The following is a 25866-nucleotide window of genomic DNA, read 5'->3' as shown; positions in this document are numbered from 1 at the left end:
TGTTTTTTTGCATCATCTGATGATTGATTTCGGTTATTATAAAGATTTTTGCAAATCACTGGCCATTTCACTCATAAAAATTAAGCTTTAACTACGGGATGTTCCAAATAATTTGTGTAGTTGCCTGATTTTTAAGCATTGTTTACAAGTTAGGCCTCGGGCATGGTCGGCACTTAGCCCCTGCAGCCGCAATGAGAGCGGCTTTAGCAGGGGCTCACGCACGCTTCCGCAAGCGTACGGAAGCGTGTCTTAGAAAATGAGAGCGCAGGGCAGGTCACGTGAGCAGTTCGCCCAATGAGGGCGAACCAGCTCAGTGACGTCACAGCCCCCCCGCCTTCCCCGACACTCCCCCGGACGGCGCGCGGTCTAAGGCCAGGGAAAGCACCCGCTTTCTCTCAGCCTCCACGCGCCTCCGCACGGCTGAAGTCTCTATGGACTCAGCCTTAGTGATCTGATTTTGGAACTGTTTTCAACCTGATATTTCATTAGAAGGGTCTGCCTAATCTAAATGAAAAACCCAAACATTCTAAAATCCACTTTGTTGTTTATATGAATTTAAACCAGGTAGAAAATATTTGAATACCAGTCAATGGGGGTTTCAATCCAAACACAAATAAGTTTGATCTTAATTGTTATTTTATCTTACTCCCAATAGACTTCAGAACATTTTCAAACAGCTAGTGCCCTCTGCTGGAGAAACTCTGGTCAGGTTGGTTTGTGTAAATAGTGTTGGACACAGCATTTTACTAATCCCACTTTTCCACCTAAACGTCAATGGTCTTATTTAGTCATTAGTCCTTAACAATTTAACATCACCTCAAAGAAACAAACCTAACAAGCGTTTAGTTCACTGACTAAAATAAAAAAACAACAACCAAGAAAACATGCAAGTGCTGCACTATTTAATGACACACCACCTTATCTAACGCACGTAATCTTCTGTCCTTCTCCTTTATTAATGCCGCTGTATGATTTCTGATACTCTGATACTAACTGTATGGCATTAGCGGGGTTAATGTATTGTTTCTATATAAATGCATATGTCATTCCTCTGCAGGCTACACCCTTTTAAAATGCAGTCTTTTACCGTAATAAATGCGTGTATAGACTTAAAGGGACATTTCATTGTGGTGGGAGCAGTTTTGTACTCTTTAAATCAAAGTGAAAATTGGGCACTGTATAACTATGCCATGTTTATCAGTTACCTCTATCCTTATTTGAGACAATTGAACTATGGTAATTTGGGCATTGCCCTTTTGTGCATGACCTTGTCTTCCTCAAAGGCTGTTATAATCAACAGCACTGTTTTCTACTGATATCTGTGGTGGTGTTGAAGATTAGAGCAGGGGTGCGCACACTCTTCCTCAAGGCATTAAAATTAAATGCCGGGGGATCGCTTGAGGCCTCTGGAACCTCAACTTACCTTGCTTCAGCTGGCGCCTGGAAGCGTCTCCATGGCAACGTGAGGTCAAATGTTAACCTTTGAATAGATCTGTTGATATGTTTTGGACTTTGTTCCATAAGTGGGCCTAGGGTCTGGATCTGGAACCAAGACTGCCTTTTGAAGCAACAGTATTCAGCCGACTGAAAATGTGCTCTCATGCTTAGAATGGCTTTATAATACATTATATTCCCTTTTAAAAGAGAGATGAGAAAATGTTGGTGTTTGGATACTAGAAAACAGGGCTTGGAAGTTTAGGGCCAAATTAATAGAGAGGCATGGAAGTCACAATTAATCCATGTTACTGAACTGTGAATGGTGAAAACAAACTCGCTCCTTTTGATCTTTCATGTGCTGAACACGGCAAGTACTTGAATAATATTTCTCATAATAATTTCATGATATAATAAGTATTCGAATCAATCTGGGTTAACGTCCATTACAAATTGCCTTAAACAAATGCAATAAATTATTTTATGGCCTGTTAAACCCATGACCAGGCCTAGTTTATACAGTAGGACTGGTGGAATCTAGCAATAACATCGGTTTTCCCTGAGATGAGATAGAAATATGGCCTTCCTGACACTAGAAGTAAACTGAACGGTTTAAAGGCCCCTTCAAAGGACATTCTTCGGAGGGTTCTGCAAGTTTCAGGAGGCGTGGCTAAGAAGGGATTCCACACAAAGCGTACATTTATTACAAATTAGGATATCATGGAATGACCTCTATTCTGAAGAATAACCAATAGATGCAATACAATTCGTAACAGCTGAAATAAGACGTATGTAATACGGCCAAACGCTTCATGTTTGAGTTGACAAAGGGACAGATATCCCTTTGTTCCTCAAATGTAGGAAAAAGCCTCGGTATTGTTATATTCAGCAAATTCGCCTGAACCTACTGATATGACTCGCGTGTCTAAGTATTATTATGACAACGAAGTTATGAGGCCTTTTATATATTCAGACAACAATGTCGCAAGATAATGGTTTTTTTCTTTCAAGTCGTAAATGTCAACCAAGTGTCTGATTTACGGTAGGGGTGGGCTTTATGTATGTTTCAATGCAAGAAGGTTGGAGGTTGGCATGTATGAATAGAAAATCAGAATTCAACAGAGGTGTGTTTTGGAATCAGAACACATGAATTATTTTCTACTGCAGTGACCTCTCTGGGAAGGACCTACCAGTATGACATATGGTAATTTACTCTATAGGGATTTCTGTTTGTAATCCTTTTATTTTAAGAAACTTGTCAGCATTTATTGTAATTGTATGTTCTTGTAATAATCATTTTTCTGTAACCTAAGCACTGTATTTTTTGTATATTGATTGAATTGTTGCACACTAAGTAGAGAGTATACACATTTTCTGACACATTTTGCTACAACAGACTTGTGTATGTTAAGTGCATTGTTTGTTTTTAATAAACAGACCAGAGGCTCTGCATATTTTTCTAATACTATAATTACCTTTGGTGTCAGCGGCAGATAGATTTAGATTGCAACCTAGTAAGGGTAAATATTAACTCATTTGAAGTACCTGGCAGAGGTGAAAGAGGAGTTGGCTAGTTTAGCAGTGTGTATTAACCCTGGTTGCATATGTGTCTTGTGCTGTTCATGACAGGCGGTATAGTGGGACGGATTGAGGGGAGATATTAATTTGAGGGATCTTTGTGAAGGTGAAAAGTAGGTTGGCTAGATAGCTGTGTATTAACCCTTGACCCATATACAGGTCACGTGCTCACAGGGTTGCTGTACGTGACAATACTACTACTGTCTTATTTTTGGGTTGAGAAAAAAGTTTTGCAAAGTTAATGGGTGTACTAAAGGGCCCCACAAACTGAACACCATTATTGATTGTAGATGTCAGAGAAGCTGACCTCGCCCTCATGGTTCTACTCTTTTGAGGTTGTAAGAGACATGTGCAGAGGTACAACCAGGGAGACATATCTGGGGAAAATAAACCATGGCTTTTATTCAGCCTGTAGCTTCAAACAATACATCTTTAAGAAAGCAACCAAACAAACATCCTATCCCTGTGTGAGGGCTAACTCGGTTTCCCAGTCCCTATCTACAGGACTGCGAGGATAGGCCTCTTTCCAACCTATGACCCTAAAGTCCAAAGAGGTACCTGTAAGCAGGGGGCTTTTTATATCAGTCTCTGGGTTGTGTCCCCTGGCGGGTTCCAGGGTCCTCTGCGCTCTTGGTGTAGACTGTGGAGGGTCTGATTTCAGGATGTCTTGCAGGCAACAGTCGTGTGCTCAAGACAACAATTCCTGTGAGTCTCTTCTAGCAACACAGTTGTCTCTGTGCTCAATATCTCCTGCAGTTCAAACAGAAGGCTTTTCTACCTGTCTGAGCCAGGTGGAGACTGGTTAATTGTCTGTAGCAGCAATTAACCAATTCCCTGCTGGATTCCTCAGACCAATACAGGCTTTCTATTGAAGCCCTTTTAGACAGGGGTTAAGGCCCTGATGCAGAGGTCAATATTTTTTTTTTTATCAGGTTGGATACAATTCATAACTTCACACACAGTTCCAGCACTCGCTACTATACTTGTTTTGGCGTTGCGCACCTGGCCGCTTTGGGTATAAGCACTGCCTTATATATAATATCTACCACTTACTACGTGAGACAAACTCCGTAACAATGAACACACAGAAATTCCTCTTCGGAATCCTAAAATTGGAACACGAAAAAAAAGTGTACATTTATAATGAATAAATAGCAATTAAAACCAACGCCCCTTACTATACAATTTAAAAATACACAGCAAATACTGCCACTGACATCATATCAAATAATATATGGCTACACATAATGTCAAAAATTTGTATTGAGATTCAGAACATTTGAGAATCAATACAGTTCCTCATTGCCCTAAAACGGTAACCCAGGTATCATAACACCATGTGAACAGATATACATTAGTTAACCAGATACACATGACCAGAAGCCACCTACCAATTGCTTCTAATTTGAGATGAATAAGTCAATATCCGTACTGCATTGAGGAACCGGTTTGAAATTCATGATCACGTGGTTTTGAATATCACCCAATACATGTAAACGATAGTATGGTGGGTCCTTATGACACGATGCCATGATGTTGTTCTTCTTGTAAAGTTTACTGGCAATGCAAAGTCGCATCTGTCGGCAGCGCTCGTTGGACACGTGGATCCTGAGGCTCAGCCTGGAACGCAGCATATTCTTTGCCTTCCGTTCTGGTGGATCTGACGTTGTCCTACACTCACTGGAAGCCCAACACGCTTTTCACTAGTGCTGCTGCTAATGGGGGTATTGCTAATTCACCAGGGTCAGGGAGAAGGTTCAGCTTAACATAAATTTTCAATCTAAAAGATTGCCAGCATTAAATTCTTCTAATACCTTCACCGAGACCTAGCTGGGCTGCTTATGTTGTTGCAGACTCCATACAAAGGTAGTAGATGCCACAAAAGTGAATTTATTCATAAGATGAATGCAGATTTGTAAAAAAAAAACAAAAAAAAAAAAACACATTGGGGTCACATTACTCGTTTTTAAGCCGGTGGTACATTGCTGGGGAAAGAAGTTAAAATGGAAATTGGGCCTGACCTATTGCAAGAAGAAATGACCATGGTTGGACAAAGATGGTACTCGACTGGTAAATTAAAAGACCAAGACGACAACGAAAAGTTTGATGGGCGGAGGAAATCAGAACATTTGTTGGAGCAACATGGGGAAGAGAGACTTGCAACCGCAGTACCTGGGAGATCATTAGAGAGGCCTTCATCCAGCTGTGGATCGACATGGGCTGAATGGGAGTCACATATTTTTATACTTAACCATTTTAAAAGGTTGTAGTCGGCCTTTAATTGTTAGCCTTCACAATACTGTTGCTCTTATGATTGCTGGAGAAGTAGTAGTTTTGACTTCCCATATGCATTGTCACTTTTTTATTTTAAAACAGCAGGGCATCATCAATTAGAAACAAATATCACCACGAAACATGCACATACTAAAGGCCTTGTTTGTGTGAGTTCAAGGGCTCCTTTCTTAAAGGATCATAAGCAAATACCTGCTAGCTGCTTGGCAATTTTTAACTAAACATTGTTTTTTAGGTGTAGAGTAATTACATTCTAACTAGCCATGTCCATTGTGTGCTGCATTTTATTGCTGCTGTTAATATCTACATTAATTTTCTAGAAAAGGTAATTTAGCAAGTACTTTTATGTGCAACCTTGTATTGGTGTTGATCAAATGCAGTGGCTTGATTCATTTCATGTTTTAACTTGCTGTGTTGTTTTGTAGATATTTTCTCCCAAGTGTCAGACTCCAATGGATTAATGGTGTACGGAAAGTTTGATCAGTTCCTCAGAGAGGTGTTGAAGCTTCCAACTACTGTGTTTGAGGGACCTTCATTTGGATATACAGAACACTCTGTTCGGACCTGTTTCCCACCACAGGTAAAAGGGCAGCTTTTTTATATTTATATCTCTTAAGTATCACAAAACTTGCATCGAGTTGCAAGGAATGTGTAAGCATGAAATAAAGCCTTTTCCAGTAATGTCTTTACAGAAAGAACTGTATTATTCGGTAGGATTTACTGTACCCAAAAACCCAAGAAAGTGTTGAGTAGTAAGTCATGAGCAGGACACATAGTTATCACGAAGACCTTCAGATTGAACTATTGTTGTACTGTAGTATCCCAAGCTTCACTACCGAGTCAACACATTTGTTTAATAATGACTTACGGGTGGACAGATTTCGGAGGATTTTTTAACATTCTGTAAGTGACAAATCACAACAGGAGCAGCTCTTGAAAACCCATGCCGACAAATGGAAACCTGTAGCTGCTTTACTTTCTAGATGAGGTATACTAATGTCATTTAGATGAGCTGCATGTCTTGTGTGCCATGTCTGTATGTTGCTAAGTGACATTTTTAAAGTGTCTGTCGTTACCAGCGATTAGCTGCCTAACTGCATCAATGGGAGTACATTTAATGATGCTATGGAATGAAGAACGTAAAGGGACATACTTACAAAGTGGTGCTACTCCTTTCACCTTCCAGTGCCAGAAGACAATGCAAACCATTAAATGGAATGGGCTGTAAGGTGCCTCCCAATGCCAGAAGGTGCCTCCCAATGCCAGAAGGTGCCTCCCAATGCCAGAAGGTGTCCTATGGCGTAGTATCGCATAATAAATATGGCACACAATGTTTCCTTTACAAAAAGTATTCAATACTGAAATATTGCTAATCTATCTCCTGCTACTTTGACACCCTACCTTAAAGCAGGAATAGGTCATCTACCTCCACTTTCTCGTGTATTTAAGAGTATTAAGCTCTCAAATATGGTAACCAGTCTGTGGCAATATGTGTTCGAGATATATACGTTGAAATATCAGCCAGTAAACCGATTAGATACAAGAGAAGCCTTTGAGGTTTGTTGTCGCCTCTCTGGTAAGACCGCAAATCCCTAAATGCCAAAGCCGCGCATAATGTAGGAAGAATGTTACATTATTATATTTTATTTATATGGCGCAAATGCAATACAATGTGGGGGTACGGAGAAGAAAAACAAAAAATGCATAGAACTTAAGACAAAAAAAGTATGCTATGAGGTCCCTGCTCCTAGAAGCTTACAATCTAAAAGGAATGGGAGAGTGATGACAGAAGGGATAGGTTGTATAAAGCCACTAAGCATTGTATTACTGTAGGATAGTCAGGCGGTGTTAAGGAGGGTAAGGACGTATTGTTGCAGTGTTTCAGACATGGAAGCAGCAGGAATTGGTGAGGTATAATGTGGTATACAGGAGAATGAGGTGTAACGTGCGACACTTAGACATCTAGCTTGTGGTATTGGGAGGATAGTGGCGTTTTCTATTACCAGTGGAAAAAAAAGTTGTAAACAAATTTCTTTCCTTTGCATTTCAGAGTTAATTCAAACTGAAATATAAAAAAGTTTTGAATACCTTAGTTGTATTAGTGCTTCAAGAAAGCTTTGCAACAGTATTAAAATGTAGACATTAGTGTTGTGCTAAAATTGCATTTATTATTAACATATTATATTATTAACATTTCTTCCCAGGTTATATATTTTTTGATAATTATTCTTTTTTATGTTACTCTAGGAAGTATCAGTTCCATTTGATGTCAGGGGACATCTAGTGGCTAATCTTGGAGTTACTTTTTACATTCAGAATAAGTCATAGGCCATCAAAACATATATTACGGTTTTCCATAGACCAACACCAGGAACCTGCCCACTTTGTGTGCTGCAGATTTAGCCCAGTAGAATATATCCCCAAAAAGGAACTGCAATAGAAAAGCAGTCAAATAGCTAACCCTTCAAGTCAAAAATCTCTCATCCAAATAGAAGGCATAGAGCATATCATATTGACAATTGCAATTCATTTATTCATAAAGCAGGAGAATTAGGTGAGCACGTAATTACTTATACTAATATGTACAGCTACTATGCTCATCACAAAATGGGTCATGGGGGCTCAAACGGCTCTATTACAGAAATATTCAATAATAAAGATAGGCCAGAGAATAGAGGTGCTCTTGCATGGAGTGGGTAACAAGGTATAAGTGAGATGTCGTGTGTGGATTAATGATGGCCTCCCTGAAGGAAACGGTGATTGGAGATGTCCCACAATGCTGTTGCCTCATTGGAAGTGCAAATATATCCACATAAATCTTCAAAAATACAAAATGTCAGGGTCTCCCAGACATCCTGCTCCTTGCCATAGTTATTTTCTCTGTCCACTAGGTGTGCAGCTGGTTTCTGTCTGCTCTGGGGTTCCTCTCTCTCTGTCTGTCTCTCCTCTTGTTGCTCCTGTTGTCTGTCCTTATAGTTCCTGTTTCCTGTTCCTCCCTTGCCTTTGCCCATGCTTCTGCCTCTACTTCTGTTCCTGTTCGTTTTGGAGTCCTGTAGATTATTATTTCAGGTCTTTTTATAAATATAGTTTGTATTTGTTTACAAGCTGCTGGAAGGAGCGGGGGCTGAGAAGTCCATTATTGAGTCGATCAACAGAATAACATGTCATTAATTACCATGCCATTCCAAACACACAGAGCCACATCTTGTCTGTTTGCCCTCAAAGAAGGAACGTGGGAGGGTTGGAAAGCTATTGACACAAATTTTATATGAAGAGCACTCGTATTCGTCCCCTAATAACTATCACGACCTAAGAATCTAAAAGTAATTTACTATAAATATCTGTATTTCTTTTGACCTTGCATCCTTAGGTCACGTTAATAGTCATGCGTGCCTGTCGCTCGTGCATCCTTGTGTGCTATGGTACCCTCTGTGTCCATGCACTTCCTGTGTCCAAGGTCTTGTCCCCTTGTCTTGCTGTCAGCATACAGTCCTGTGTGCATCAAAACATCATCTTTTCCTCAGGTCAGCCCAGTTGTGGGCTAAGGAAATCTCTGGTCTGTCCTCCTTCTCCTTATTTCAGCCAAATGTGAGCTATGGAATCTCATTTCCTGTGTCTCACATGAGGCTTTTTACAGAGCTCTCAATAGTCCAGGTGCAGACTAGTTAATTGAGTGGTTGCAATCAACGATCTCTCTGTTGGATTCTCAGAGCTCTGAGGCTGCTTTATTTAAACAGAGATAAGTCCCTGTTACAGTGAGTAAAAGCACCGACTGAAAACACCGACTGGGAAGCTAGGGAGCCTGGTTTAAATACCAGTGTCGTCTCCGCGTGACCTTGGGCAAGTCATTTTATCATCCAGTGCCAAAGGCACCAAAATTTAGCAAGTTCTATGGGGCAGGGACTGCAAAAAAAATTATGGTCAGCGCAATATGAGACATATTTAGTAAGAATAAAAAAATACATGAAATGCAGAATAAATCTTTTATATAAAACGTTATCCTAACTTAACACGCAAAGGACCTGTAGGCATAGAAAATAGGTTTTTCAGACATGTACAGCCTTGAAATAATTACAACCTGAAATACTCTGGCTCAGCAGACTTACATGAAGAAAATATTAAAATGATCAGCACAACATATACATCACCCTGTCAAACAGCAAATATGGTGGGCGTTTCTGAAACGAAAGGGTGCAACGGATAATCTATGAATGAGCGACAAATTCTTGAAACATTTTGCTATTAAAAAATATCTTGGGTATTTCTACCTTCAGAGAATATAAAGCACTGCTCTTTTGGTGAATGAGAGAGTTTCAGAGATACCCACCTCATACGTAGCAATATTATACTTGTTTCAGCAAGGAAATGCATATTGGGAAAATATATTTCGGTTCCTGAACACAGGTTATAATTTTTATTTTTTTAAAACCGGGTTCTTGATATTTATCCTTTCAGTTCCGAGAACTCACATTACAAACATCGAGTCTCCAGATGGGTTTCTGTAAAGATAGCTAATAAAATGTCACTACTGTATATTAGGTGGGGGATCCCATTAGGGTGACAGAAATGGCTGGTTCTGGAATTAAAATGTAATTAGAGTGGTTTAATTTTCTCAGTTATCTTGTTACGATTTATATTCTGTCAATTTGAACTTATGTATTATTATTTACTATGTCAACCAAGTTACTTTTTTTATTTCTATACACTCACTATTAACCATTTCTTTTTGTATGGAAAACTACATAAAGAATCACAATACAATTATACATATTCTGTGTAGAGGAATTTATTAGTTTAGGTCAAATGTTTATTTTAAAATCGCCATTTGTAGGAACACTTTAGACCAGGGGTGGCCGACTCCAGTCAAAGACTGAGCCACTGATTGAGCCACCTGTGCTGAAGCAGGGATAGCCTGGTATCCTGACCTGTTGGTGGCCCTTGATGCCTAGAGTTGGCCTCCCCTGCTCTTGACACCCATTCGGTGAAACTTGATGGAGTTTGATTTCTTTTTATTTTGCAGAGAAAGATCATGTTGAACATGTTTTTAGACATAATCATGGCAGACCCTCCTCCCCAGTGCCTTGTCTGGTTACCGCTCATGCACAGACTTGCTCATGTAGAAAATGGTAAGTGTCCAGAACATTTCAAAAGCATGTTTTTCTGTGATGAAACTTCATTTGGTTCATTATCCTGTCGTTACATATAGTACTTTTCCAATTGATTTCTTAATGGTTTCTGTAAATGGGGTTCCCTTGAGTGAGTAGACATTACTTGTATGAACGTTTACAGTGATGGCTGGCTCACAGTAGACTTCGAAGAGAAGCAAATTAAGGGATGCAAAAAAAGTACAATATATCACATGATTTACAGTAATGTCAAGATTGGGCTCCAGTACTGTATGTGACACAATTAGAGCTGAAGATTAGATCTTTGTTTTTTAGCAGCAGTTTTTTTGTGATACCTTATCCTTGGAGGCATAATGCAGGTGAATAAAGATTGACAAAGTAATATCCATTTGTTGACATTCGGCATACGAGTGTTTTTATTTATTTTCTTCCAACTTAACAAGGGTAAAGCTATGTCCATGGTTAAGCGCGATCAAAATTATGTTCCACTATGAGGCTGTCTTTAGAGCGCGCGACCAGAAGCGCAGGCGTTCGCTATGCGCGAGGAAACAAATTTTTCTCGTGCAACGGTCGGGTTACGTGAGCGGTTTGCCCAATGAGGGCAAATCAGATCGGTGACATCCCCACCCAACACACCTCCCCGTCACGTCTACCCAAGCCACAGATCGCAGCAGGTAAAGGCGCGCATTGCGTCATGCGCACGGTAGCGCGCGCTCTCACACCATGGGCACAGCCTTAACACTTGGCCGTGCAATGCTTCATGCTCAATTAGGACACCTCTTACGTTTTTCAGGGGTTAGTGATTACATTAAAATGGTCTCTAGATAAATGTATTTGATATGTCTGTAACTTGTATTCCTATAGTAGAGAGGACTATTCTCACTGTGAATGGCTGCTGCTGTGAATATTGCTCTCTGTTTACCATCTTGTTTTTGTCACGTGGTTGGCCACATGTTTTGGAAACTTTCTTGTGTTAAGAAGTGCATACTTATGGCTACCTCACTCATAACATTGCCCAGGTTCTTATCATTAAAATGAAGCTGTCTTTTGTGAAAAGCAAGGAATTGTGTTTCTGGCAGAAAATGGCTTGTTCTGTTGGTTTTCCTGGGTCGGTTTTACTGTTGGATGCATGTCTACTGTACCTTCTAGTAAATATTTTGGTAGAGTAGTTTATTTTGTCCCTTTGTTCTCTCCTCAGTCTTCCATCCTGTGGAATGTTCCTTTTGCAGATGTGAAAGCATGATGGGCTTTCGATATCGTTGCCAGCAGTGCCACAACTACCAGCTTTGTCAGAATTGTTTTTGGCGAGGTCATGCCAATGGTCCTCATAGCAACCAGCATCAGATGAAGGAGCATTCTTCTTGGGTAAGGAGATTTTGTATGTTATATATATTTTTTGCTTTGCCATTTGTTTGTGCTTTTTGTTTTAATAAATACCTTTAAGACAATATAATTATCTACGCTGCTGATTGATCAGTTCTCCCGTGATCGATCAGCAAACATCCAGCTTCCCAGGGCACCCAATATAGCCACTTATTTCAAAAGAGTAAGGGGGGTGGCTTCCTAAATGGTGGCTGTAGCAACCCAAGGAAACTTAATACATTCATACTAATTAAACTACATCTCTTTTTTTTTTTTAAATGCAGTAAGCATTATCTAATGCTACGCAACTGATTTATTAAAAAGACAAAACATGTAGAATTTTTAGGTCAATGCTGCTTTAAGATTTACAGTTCTATTTTCAATCAGTATTTTATCGTATGCATTGCTTGTAAAGTATTTATTATATGCTAAGTGCAATTAGTAAACCAGAAAATGTCTTTCTTCTGTGTTTATTTAATAACGTCTTCTGGCTTCAAAACTAGTGCAAATGAATTGCACCCGATTTTTATCATGGGAACAAAGAATCCAGAAGAGTGCAAACAGTTGCCTCCAATGGTGATGAGATGAGAAGTAGCGCACAGCCAAAAAACGAAGAAGGGTCCGAGTAATGCAGAAATAGGATTTAATAGGAAGATAATAGCATAGAGGAAAAGCCTCCTATGCGTTTCGTACCTTGATAAAGTATGAAACGCGTCGGAGGCTTTCCTCTATGCTATTGTCTTTATAATGAATCCTATTTTTGCATTACTTGGACCCTTCTTCGTTTTTTGGCTGTGTACTACTCATCTCTGGACTTCAATTTCAGCAGCTGCACGTCTTCTTCAGGACCAGGAAGTGGGTGATTTTGAGTACATATTACTTTCTATTGAATCGGTCATTCCCAATGAAACAACAGAGGGTTTGTGATCATTTCACTTATCCCCTATTTTCAGGGACTTTCTGTCATCTCTAGCATTTCATGGACATATTCACTTCAATTTGTATTTATGGTTATGGTCTCACCCACTGTTCCACAATTCTGGATTTATTAATCAGCATTGGCCCTGTATTAGAGCGCCCTTACCACGTTCTATAGCCTCCAATGGTGAAGTAAGAACTATTTTATTTACAATACATTAAAAGGTAATGTACTTACATGTTAGTGCTTCTTTATAAGCTTATAGCCTGTCCCATGGCTGCAAGAAAGCTCTCCTTTCCTCTTCTGATTGAACACCTCCCTTCCTTTCTCCACCGACTCACTTGCGGCGTCACACTGGGTCTCTTGCTGGAGCACGGTTGAAGCTTGGTGACGTGCCAAAGGGCCTGGCCAGTTCGGATTCCGACAGGTCCCATCTTCTGTGACGCATTTCGCAAGATCACGATTCTCTTTCTCAGAATAGGATTGACGCAGGCACATTGCATCTGAGTTTATACACCCTCTATTGCTGGTCCAAATCATTTGTATCAAAATTTAAAATTAATCATAAATAACGCATCAAGCATTTTCCTCTGATATGGATTGAGTGATATATATGTATATATGTATACATGTATGTATGTGTGTATATGTATATATATATATACCCCTTCTGAGGTAAGTATCTCTGGAAGCAGAGGGGGGGGGGGTCCCTGGAGTTTAATGGGGTTTAGCTCTGGAGATCCCCTGTTTTAATCCCATATTTAAAAAAAAAAAAAAAAAACCACTACACATTTCTTTCTGTCAGCCTTACAGTACACATTCACCTACTCTTCAAAGAAAGGTGTTGTCCAGACTGACACTGGGGTGTATTGTATCTGCACTAATTGGAAAATTGGTAGGGGCTCTGTAACTGCTATGTAAAGCAGATGAGACAGTAAACCTACCCCTAAGACATTTCAGTGATACCATATTAAAATGCCCACTTCTATAGGGAGGAGCGCGGTATTATGTACGATTGCCCGTTTAATGCAAGATAAGATCTTGTTTGCTTTTGCAGCTACTGCATGACTTTTTGCTATACCTGTTGTTACAAGCACTCCGAAATCCTTCTCGATCATGGATTCTCCTAATTTATCTCCATTTAATTTGTAAGTCCCCTGTTTATTCTTGTTTCCCAAATGTATAACCTTACATTTATCTGTATCTAATCTCACCTGCCATTTACCTGGCCACGTTTCCAGTCTCTCCAAGTCCTTCTGGAGGGAACTTACATCCTGCTCTGATTCTACTACCTTGCACAATTTAGTGTCATCAGTAATAATGGCGCTTTTGCTCTTTATGCCAACCTCAAGGTCATTAATAAACAAGTTAAAACGCGGGTACCAGTACCGATCCCTGAGGTACTCCACTCACAATTTTAGCCCAACCAGCTTTCAAACCAGGTGCAAATATTTTTACCAAGTCCAATTTGCTTTATTTTGTACACTAACCTCTTGGGTGGAACTGTGTCAAAAATCTTTGCAAAATCTTAGTAGACCACATCAACTGCATTACCCTGGTCTAAATTCCTACTTACCTCCTCAAAGAAACAAATAAGGTTAGTTTGGCACGACCTATCGTTCATAAATCCATGCTGACTATCATTAATAATTTTGTTTTACATTAGGTATTTCTGAATATTATCCTGTACTAAACCTTCAAGTAACTTGCCCACTATTGAAGTCAGGCTTACAGGTCTGTAATTCCCCGGTTGTGATCTAGCTCTCTCTTTAATTATTGGCACCACGTCTGCTTTACATGAATCTTGGGGTACTGAGCCTGTGGAAATGGAGTCCTTGAATATTAAATGTAATGCTTTGGCTATTACTGAACTTGGCTCCTTAAGTACTCTTGGATACATGTCATCGGGGCCAGGTATCTTATTTACTTTAATTTTATGAAGCCACCTATGAACTTCTTCCTCTTTTAACCAATTGTTCTTTTATATACTGTAGAAATTGCGGCTAACTCCTCAGTACTTTTATTGCAATTGATACTTCCCTGGTAAATACAGAGGCAAAGAATACCTCTGCTTTTTCCTTATCTCCAATAATGTGCCTGCCCATCTCACACTGAAAGGGTCCTACTGTATATTTTCTTTTCTATTTTTTTGGTTATTAAGGTACTTACACAACTTATTAATTTTTAATTATTAATTAGTTCACTTCTTTTTTGTTTGGCTGCTATTGAATGAGTCTTCAATCAGTTTCTTGATTCTGTGAGGAAATCATCATTTTTTTCTACATTTTCTCTTTACTCTTTGGCATTGCTCAAAGGGAATATTTCTAATCTAATTTAGATGGTGACTGCTTTTTGTGTCCATACGCATTGTTTGATTCATTTGAATTTGATACAAATGATTTGGAGCAACAATAGAGGGTATATAAACTGAAACACACATTAACCAGCAAACTCTGATTCATGAGAATATTATTATTGAAGTATTTAAATATATACTAATTACTATATATTTTGTCAAATTGGATGTAGCATTGGGCTTTTCTGTCTTTTGGTATATAAACTCAAACACAGTGTGCCTCAGTCAATCCTGTTTCATAAGGAAGCGAGACGTTATCTCATGAAAAAGCATAGGAAGACGGGACCTGTCGGGATCCGTACTGATCAGGCGCACGGTGACATCACCAAGCTTCACTTGGGCTCCAGCAGGAGAACCAGCGTCGCTAGGGAGTCAGTGGAGGAAGTGTTCAATCGGAGTTCGAAAGGAGATCTTTCTTGGAGTCATATGACGGCTGTATTCTTATATGCTTGACGATGCACTAAAATGTAAGTACATAACTATTTTATTTATAGTACATTAAAAGGTATTGACTGACTTCCCCATTGGTGCCCCTGTTTGTGCTCTTTTCCAGATTCTATGTTCTATTATACCCTAAAGAGGCAGCAAAGGCCCTTCCATCGTCATCTTCATTTCCATCTAGGAAACTTCATGCAGACTCTAACTTGTACATTATGGACTAATCAACTAATACCTCCATTACTTGCATTATTAACTGCTTATTAACTTTATTTATTTATTTTATTACTGAGATTTTTCATACTTCACTAATATTTTCTAACGTTACTAAACCTGTGTGTGTATGTATATTTACACACATGTTTACTAGTTATTTAAAAGAAAATATAACGCATAATCTTTATTTCTGCTTTCTTATTTTAATATCTAGTTTTAGTAATGAATAAGTGATCTAGATCCCCAAAATAGATCATCACACTGTGGGGATACAAATATATCCAGATCATTCATAAGTGTTTGATTATTCCTCTCATATGCTGTAATGTGCATATTGTATTCATCCTGTTACGGGTATCATGGGAACTACTGCACAAATCCAACCATCACAATGCTATGCAAACATGGGGCTTTCTCACAGTGTCTTTACATTTGGCCTAACAATTTATTTTTTAATAGGTGTCTAATGGCGTCGCAACGCTAAGTAAATATAGCACATTATGCTTTTTGCATAAGTGGGAGACAGAATGGTGTTGTGGCTTACTGTGTTGTTCTTGAATACACAGGCTTATGTGCTCAGTTTCTGCTGGGAACTTTTAAGCTCCAAGCGGTTGTGAGTTAATCACTTTTGGCTTACTCAGGATTTACCTGAACAAGCTGTACAGCTCAATCCTTCTTTCCTGGTGCCGTAATATTAATAATACACCACATGGCAAATTGTCTGCATAGTTTAGTCCTGGGGCTGAAACTTTTTTCAGGGCTTTGAACCAGACCAAGTTCTTTGGGCTACTAAGGAATTCGCATATATGTACAGTAAATGACGGTCATTCATCCACATGTGTTTGCACAAATATTTGTAAATTCTGAGTTTTGTTGATCATGGTCCCTGAGGAAAGGTTTGAGAATCCTTGGTCTGTCAGTATAAATGTAGCATGCAATTTGCTATTATGTAGAGAAGTTCGTCATGTTCTGAGACTAATGTATCGCGTGTCCGCCTCATGTGGACTATTGAGCACATCAGTTTTTCACATCAATAAATGAATCGTTGGCAAAGTATGTTTTTAATGGTAGTTTGTTTAGAAAGCTTACATTATTTTCTCATTGGTGTGAACTACTTTGGTTGATGGTCTGTAATCTATAACGTTGGCATTTGAACACGATGTTAATTCCCATGTATTTTTTCCTGGTACAATATTTTATGAGTAAAGGCAGAAAAATGTTTATAGGGTTACATCTGAGTGCTACTGTACATTTTTTTTTTTAAACCAAAATTTGACACCTGCTGTATAAGTATATAAATATGTATTTTTAAAGCTCACTCATATACATGGTGAGCTGAGACATCCTCCAATGCAATTGAAGTAAAAATAGGTCCAAATAAAAATATTAATAAACTATAACCCCCCCCCCCATTTAATTTAAACAATAAAGGATTCCCTGAACTACTGTACCAAGGTCATAAAACACAATATAGTATATGAAAACATCTAAAAAGGGTCCATTTCCCAGTTTATTTAAATTACACTATTTTATAAGGAATAATTAATTGCTTTTCATAATTAGCACATTTTTCTTTTTCAAATGATTCATATAGTTGAAATGATGAAATGTGCATCACACATGTTATTTGAAGCAGGCTACACCACATCTAATAAAACCACGAATCGAATTGTTTTACATTCACACCGTATTAAATGCATTACAGATGTGGCCCCTCGCTGTCCGTGGTGCCGCAAAAACAGAAAGCGGCCCGGGAGGATTAAATCTGTGGGAGTCCCTGCTTCTGAATGGGTCAAGCGCCGCGTTAATCCGATCAAGTCAATTACCAGCATCCTGTAAGAGCTGAAAACGCAAGGGATGAGGGAGTGTGTCCTAGATTTGACCAATGGTGTTCTGCAGCAGCTTCAGATGATGAACTGCCTGGTAGCCAAGCTAGAGCTGGTGGGGAAGAAAAACGGGAAGGGGGGGGGGGGAGGAAAGGAGACCAAGAAGGGGCTGATGGTGTAGTAATATAAAACACCTTTAACAAATGACACATAAAAAAGCCCCCCTGAGGGCGTACTCACACTCTGTACTGCCACTCAGGGCACATAAGGTTATCTTTACAGCCAATGGTGCATCTCCTCCGTCTCTGGCAGTCTCTGACGGTCCCCACTGACGAAGCAAGTTAACCCTATCTTGCGAAACGTGTTGAGTGGAAGAGGAGGAGGCAATCCGTTCCCAGTTGATCGTGACGCCAGATGCCGACTCCAGTCAAGCTGCACGAGAACCCCAGCGGCCGCTTGTGGGGACCGTCAGAGACTGCCAGAGACGGAGGAGATGCACCATTGGCTGTAAAGATACCCTTATGTGCCCTGAGTGGCAGTACAGAGTGTGAGTACGCCCTCAGGGGGGCTTTTTTATGTGTCATTTATTAAAGGTTTTTTATATTACTACACCATCAGCCCCTTCTTTGTCTCCTCCCCCCCACCCCCTTCCCGTTTTTCTTCCCCACCAGCTCTAGCTTGGCTACCAGGCAGTTCATCATCTGAAGCTGCTGCAGAACACCATTGGTCAAATCTAGGACACACTCCCTCATCCCTTGCGTTTTCTGTTCTCTAGAGGATTGTGGCTTTTTCCTCTTAAGGTTGAGTGGTCCTTTGATTATATATATTTTATTGTTGTTACCTTATTTATATTGCATATTTTCCCTTTCTTGCATTTGCTTGTTATATTTTTTAATATGCTGTGGCACTGTATTAAGGAAGCGCCGGGCAGTTTATTTCGGTTTCCTACTCCTGTAAGAGCTGCACAGGAGTCCCAGAGACAAGCAGTCTCCCTGTGTGTCTCCCTGAGCAGCTCTTGGAGCAATCCAATATACTTTTAGTTTTCTATACTGGATTGAAGCAGGGGGTCTCCTGAGCTTGAACCCCATTCATTTCTGATCCGGGGACCCTCTGCTTTCAGAGATGCACTCTTCCGTAGCGGGCACTTCGCAATGGGCCAATAGGAAGTAGTGACGTCATCCGATTCTCTGCTTCTCTCTGGGGCGCCTCTGCGCAGCTCTTGCTGGCTGGCCCGGCAGGATTAACGCTGCTTTAATACTTGCAGCCCGCAAAATTGACTGTTTTCGGGGTCGCTGTACTGGGGACAGCAAGTCTGGCTACATCTGTATGAATGTTCTAATTGTCAACAAAATAATCAAAGTAAATCATCAGATGTAATGGACCGCATTGTTTCTACTGTGTGCTGCCACATTCAGTGTTCTGCCACCTCCTGTAATGTCAAATATGGCTCTTCATATCCAGGGACATTTGGTAATAGGAGCAGAAGTGCTGTTGAGAAGTGTTATTTTTTATTATGAAGTTTTTATTTGAGATTGAGCATCTTCAGCACTGAAATCTCTCCAGTGTCTGTATTGATCCTGCTAGATAATGTGGTTACATTGTGTTATATTGTCCTCTAGGGAGAGTTGAAAGCTAGGTGAGATTACATTGATGTCTACAGCACCTACTGTATATTAACAGTATCACACTGTAAGCAATATTACTAACGTAGCAACATGGCAGCCCCCAGGTCTCCATGTTGTAACTGTTCATAAGCTCGCTATGCTTTTTGAAAAACAATATTAAAAGAAAAACTTGTATTCTTAGTAAAACAGCTATAAATGCTCAAGGAAGATCAAAATGGCATATTTCTGTTGTGTAAAAAAATAAGTACTTTCTAATGTCAGTGCCAGATAAAACTTGCCTTTGTTTATTGGAGCCTGTACACATTCCGCCAACAGAAATCGTTGGGCCCAGTTTGAGTTAAAATGCCAAACAGACGTGAGTAATAGTGCCAAGGTAAACATCGCTCTTACATTGATAAGGAGTTATGTGCAAATTCATTTAAGACCATTTTGTTAGGTTGCAGAGAATAAAAGGAAAGATACAAACAATGTATTAGTAGGCGATATAGTGGAGGCAGCTTAGAGTGTCATGCGGTCGCGTGTTTTACTTAACAAGTGCCGGAAGTATGGGTCTAAGTTTCATGATGAAAATAATATTTGCTAGCACATAACTAGGTACACTGTCAACGTTATTAACAAACCCAGATTTGGCCCAGATCAACAGAGCATCTTTAAATCAGGTTAAATAACGGGACGTTATCTATATAAAAAAGGTTCTCCCAAGGGGGAGGATATTGCGTGCCAAATAGTGCTGCAAATTCGTTCCGAATGGAGGAAAAGAAGACGGATACTGGATCGCTATATTAAAGGCTATTTAATGAATGAATTGCAACATGTAGACTAAACAAGAGCCTTGAGAGGAGCCTCTGACGCGTTTGGTGCAATCCGTTCACTTTTGTCAAAGATGCCGATATTTAAAAGGGGCCGTCGACCGGAAGGCCCGCCCTCCAAACACACCCAAACTCCTCCATAGTAAGAATACCAATGGTGAGGCATGGTGGTTGAGTGGCAGCTCCCCCGATGGCGGTCAACCAATAATATTCAGGCATCAGTAAAATACATACAAATGCGATCAATATGGGGATAAAAATTCTCCCTTAACACAGGACAAAGACATAGCATAATAATTTCCTATAGACTATCAGACAAAGGCATCTTCATTTGTATAAAGCAACAAGTGCTTTAACAATTACATCTGCTACTAAACTAAGTATACAAGATATCTAAGGAAATTAACAATTTTAAAAACTACTAAAACAAATATAAAAGTACTGTATGTTTAAAAGAAAACATAATTCTTGTTAGATAAGTACTTGTTATTCAAACCGTAACTGACAATAGATCATATGTTATATTATTCACTTGGGTGACTAATGGTCTTAAAGTCAATAATACCCAAGTCAATGTGTATATATATATATATATATTTATATATATACATATGTATACATATGTATATGTATATGTATACATATGATATGTATATGTATACATATGTATATAAAAGAAAAATTTCAGTAGCGCCACTCGTGAAACAAGGTAAAATAAAATGAATTAAACCGTGCAGATATTGTGTATAATATTAGTGAAAATCAAATAAAATTAACAATCTAACAATATAAAAAAAACATAAATGTGAAAAAGTGTTAAAAATGTGAAAAAATATATAAAAACACGTGCCAATGTATAATAATAACATATATCAAACAGGGAAAAAAAGGGGACAAAAATGGAAGAAAGTCCAATCCTTAGTACAAGTCCAGTAGAAATTCAAATGTAAATGGAATTGCTGCTCAGGGATCCACGGCTGCTCTCATAAGGAATAACCAATTCCAACAGGAGGACTATAGAAAGAGAAGAACAGAGAGCGCACGTCCCATAGTGTAAAACAGTACATTTAATCAATAAAAAAGAGGACAAGGGGATTAAAACACTCACAAAAGTACAAGATAAAAAGGCAGTTTGTGATATAATCACCACCAATAAGGCCACACCGTCCTGGAACACATCAGATGTTAGGTAGTCCCTTCGGTTCACCTCCAGCAGTTGTCGGATGATTGGAAGCAATGTCTCTTAGCGTCAGTGCGATTGGGAGTTTCTTTCAGCCTCAGATCAGCTCCATGCGCTCTCCGGCCGTAAAGCGCGCACTGTGTGATGACGTAGTGTCGTGGTAGCGTGCCCTGACGCGTTTCGTCACGACAGTGACTTTCTCATATGTATATGCAGTGGTTGACAAATCACCAAAAAAATCTACTCGCCACACAAAAAAATCTACTCGCCACCTAGTACCAAACGTGTGCTGCTTGGGCCAATATTTACTCGCCCGGGGGTTAAATCCACTCGCCCGGGGCGAGCAAATGTATAGGTTTGTCGAACACTGTGTATATGTATATGTATACATATGTATATGTATACATATGTATATGTATATGTATACATATGTACAGTGGTCGACAAATCACCAAAAAATCTACTCGCCGAACAAAACAATCTACTCGCCACCTAGTACCAAACGTGTGCTGCTTGGGCCAATAGGAGCCCGCCACGATGTTAAATCCACTCGCCCGGGGCGAGCAATTGTATAGGTTTGTCGAACACTGCATATGTATATGTATATATATATGTATATGTATACATATGTATATCTATATGTATATATATGTATATGTATACAGATGTATATATATGTAATGGTTTTTCTGAACCGGCCTGACCCACCCAATCTCATATTGGCCCCTGTGGTCTAACCAGTCCCCATTACAGTGTGATTGTGTCTGGTGGTGCACCTGTTGGCTACAGGACTCCTGAGTCTCCCGCATGATGGTGTGTGGGGATGACCAGTCCAGACAGGCAGCTGAGGTAGTGTGCAGAGTCCTACCTATATCCAGTGCAGCGCCTCCACCTCATCAGGATCCCAGCGTGAGCTTGTGGATGGTCCTGGTGAGGAACTCCTCTGTGGTGCCTCCCTCTGCAGAGTAATCCCAGACTCACACACGAGGGTGTCTTTGATCTGATGCATCTTTATTGCTTGAGGTGGGCTAGCTGCCCCTCGCAGTAGTCTCTTTAGCCACACATAATCATTAGTGCTTCCCTTTGAAAGGTATGTCCTTGTCTTAATTGGTGGGTTCCCTATCTCCCCTTCAGGGAGATATCCCTGTGCCAGGTCCCTAGTCACAGTCTTATAAACTGTCTCCTCCCAAGCCTGCACTCAGACTTGCTCCTTGTCTCATAGTTCTTACATTAGCCACCAACAGCTTTTCTCTGTCTGCTTTGTGCTGCCAGACTCACAGCTCTGCATCAGACTACCGCAACAATGTTGCAGACCTCCATGTGCCTCTTACTGACAGAGGCAGCACAGCAACAGGAACTCACTCTAACAACTCAGCAACAACCAACTTTTGATCAGTGCTGTGCCTTATGTATACTCTGGAGGCTGACACACCTCTGACATCACTAACCATGGAGTCAGAGCCTGTGACCACTCCCATCCATACATAGGGCACCTCACCAGGGTGTGAGGGCAAAACTCCATAAATACTGCTGGCATGCCCACAACTTACCAGGCCTTACTGTCAGCCGGAGAGATGACTGTAGCCATTTTACATGACCGCTACATATATATATATATATATGTATACGTATATATATGTATACATATTAGCCAAACGAAGGAACATATATATTTTTTAATCATGTGAACTTGGGTACACTGTCAGCGTTACCAACAACCCTAACTTTGGCCCAGATCAACAACGCATCTTTAAATCAGGGCAAATAATGTGACTTTATCTATATATGTAACAGTCGTTTTTCCCCCCAAGTTTAATGGGTATCCACAAAGTTAATTATATGCAAAAACAACGTCTGTATCTCATTAGCATAGACTTAACCTATGTTAAGTTAGCACTGCCTTGCGTTCGAATCAGATAACACATCTTTAAGCCTCTTACCCAAAGGTGACGATACTCCCATCCAGACACTTAATAGGTATTTAATTAAAGTTAAAAAGGAGAAGATGGGAGAAGAAAAGAACCCTGAGAATAACCATATGTGAGTTCATTCTTACCCACTGTAACTGTGGTCTTACACTTACCCAGACCCTGTAAAAGACCTATGTCAGGATCTGGATGCGAGCAACACCAGTTACATTAACTCCGTGTGTTAATTATAACAGAGCTCTGTGCATAGTGAGCTTTGAAGATCCCTGTTAGCACTTATAACTTACGTTAACGCCTCGTTAGTAACGGAGTTGTGTGGATCTGAGCCTTGGGTAATGTGGTTCCGCATCACTAGTTAAATTGTAATTATTACAAATTGAAGAATAAAAGGAATATGAATAGGCAGAAAAGAAACAAATCATGTTTTGATTTGCTCGTCTAGCTAACCCCCAAAGACATTTGCTAAGGTTAAAAAGAGGTAAGCATGTTGCCCCTCATTAACTCCATGCACATTTACATGTTGATTACCTATAAGGTAAAAGTACAGCGTATTTAAGGCATTTCATAATGACTCTTCAGCCATTTCTGTGATTGATGGTTGATGATTCAGTTGTTTTTTTGAAGCTAACATAATAATTGAAAGCAGCAGTTTCCGCTTTATTTTTTGTATAGATCAGTGGGCACAGTGTTATCACTGGTTCCTTAAACACACAGCGGGAATGTTAGTGTCGGTACCTCCTGGTTCTTTCAAGGTACAGTAGATGTTACGGCTTTCTATTGGCCCTCGTAACACAGGAGATTCAAAGTTTTCTCTGTTTTCGGGTAAGTATCTTTGGAACCAGAGGGTCTCTGGAGCTGAAGTTAACGTTTCAGCTCCTGAAACCCTCTGCTTACACGTACAGTACTGTAGAAAATAAAGAGTATGGGAGAACTGCTGCTTCAAAGCTTTTCTTTACTGAGAAAATCAGAAAGGGAAATGAAGTTTTTCTTTTCAGGTGTTTCCGTACACTGTGATGTAATGTAAATGTTGAGTTCTTATTTATTCTCTATTCTTGGAGTCGGCAAACATATGTAGCCCCCTTTCCCTGTGACTAAGGGAACTACGCATGCTGAGTACCTGTCTGGCGTACAGGAGGCTGTGCAGTGACAGGTGTGAACCGGGTGCTTTCCCTGGCCGTGGGGGTAGGGCCTAAGGGCGTCATGGAGCTGGTTCACCCTCATTGGGCGAACCGCTCACGTGACCGGCTTGTCGCGCCAATAAATCCGTTTCAACTGATTTCTTGCGCAACCCGCCCGCACGCCGCATGGACGCGATCACTGCCTTAAGGCAGTCTGATCGCTCAGCGTGCGGATGCCTCCACACTCTGCGGTACCATGTCCCCAGCCTAATCCTCTGCCACTAGGAGCCTGGGGTGATTGCGTTCTCTCTGGATAACGTCCCTCCACCTGGGAGGGGATCCTAGCGCTGAAGGATAACCCCTCACAGGAAGCAACACAATCAGTGAATAAGCATACACACACTGGTATAACTAACTTATACAGCTAAACCCCGTTATAACGCGGGTCTCGGGGTCCACCCCGAGACCACCGCGTTACTAACGGGGTCGCGAGAAAAAAAAATGGCCGCCGCGCTTTAGCGCATATTCATCCCGCGGGACAGGAGATGGGAGCGGGCATGTCCCTCCGCTCCCCGCTTCCCCCTGTCACCGCGGGACAGGCCGCGGGGCAGGAGATGGGAGCGGGGATGTCTCTCCTGTCCCCGCTTCCCCCTGTCACCTCGGGACAGGCCGCGGGGCAGGAGATGGGAGCGGGGATGTCTCTCCTGTCCCCGCTTCCCCCTGTCACCTCGGGACAGGCCGCGGGGCAGGAGATGGGAGCGGGGATGTCTCTCCTGTCCCCGCTTCCCCCTGTCACCTCGGGACAGGCCGCGGGGCAGGAGATGGGAGCGGGGATGTCCCTCCTGTCCCCGCTTCCCCCTGTCACCTCGGGACAGGCCGCGGGGCAGGAGATGGGAGCGGGGATGTCTCTCCTGTCCCCGCTTCCCCCTGTCACCTCGGGACAGGCCGCGGGGCAGGAGATGGGAGCGGGGATGTCTCTCCTGTCCCCGCTTCCCCCTGTCACCTCGGGACAGGCCGCGGGGCAGGAGATGGGAGCGGGGATGTCCCTCCTGTCCCCGCTTCCCCCTGTCACCTCGGGACAGGCCGCGGGGCAGGAGATGGGAGCGGGGATGTCTCTCCTGTCCCCGCTTCCCCCTGTCACCTCGGGACAGGCCGCGGGGCAGGAGATGGGAGTGGGGATGTCCCCTCAGGTCGCCGCTTACCTCAGAACCATGCTGCCTGCATGGAGGTTGTAGCGGGGGGTTTCTTCTCCCCACCGCTGTCCCCGGTGCTCCCGCTGCCTGCGCGGGAGGAGGGGGGGGAGCGGGTGGTGGTGCTGGTCGCGGCCCGTCTGTGTAGAGTGAGAGAGTGTGTGTGTATGTATATATGGGAGAGAAAGTGTGTGTGTGTATATGGGTGTGTGAGTGTGGGTAAGTGTCTGAGTGTGTGTGTAAGTGTGTGTGAGTGTGTGTGAGTGTCTGTGAGTGTGTAAGTGTGTGTGAGTGTGTGTGAGTGTGTGTGAGTGTGTGTGAGTGTCTGTGAGTGTCTGTGAGTGTCTAAGTGTGTGTGAGTGTGTGTGAGTGTCTGTGAGTGTGTAAGTGTGTGTGAGTGTGTGTGAGTGTGTGTCTGTGAGTGTCTAAGTGTGTGTAAGTGTGTGTAAGTGTGAGTGTGTGTGAGTGT

The 25866-nt window shown here is 41.2% G+C and overlaps 1 protein-coding gene across 11 annotated transcripts in view; it reads left to right on the top strand.

Annotated features, from left to right (window-relative positions):
• Positions 1-25866, top strand: part of DTNB (dystrobrevin beta) — a 339918-nt gene that overhangs the window by 98949 nt on the left and 215103 nt on the right. For all 11 annotated transcript variants that reach the window (XR_012800853.1, XR_012800852.1, XM_075595326.1 and 8 more), the window contains 3 exons: positions 5730-5884; positions 10325-10430; positions 11629-11795. Coding sequence is in view for 9 of the 11 variants with exons in the window: in XM_075595326.1 (XP_075451441.1) it covers positions 5730-5884; positions 10325-10430; positions 11629-11795 (428 nt within the window). In the remaining 2 variants the exon portion in view is untranslated. The remainder of the gene's footprint in view (positions 1-5729; positions 5885-10324; positions 10431-11628; positions 11796-25866) is intronic.

Source organism: Ascaphus truei, chromosome 4 (assembly GCF_040206685.1).
Source record: "Ascaphus truei isolate aAscTru1 chromosome 4, aAscTru1.hap1, whole genome shotgun sequence".
Classification (NCBI taxonomy): domain Eukaryota; kingdom Metazoa; phylum Chordata; class Amphibia; order Anura; family Ascaphidae; genus Ascaphus; species Ascaphus truei.
The sequence above is the reverse complement of the archived record's forward strand: the minus strand, read 5'-3'. Positions and strand labels throughout refer to the sequence as shown.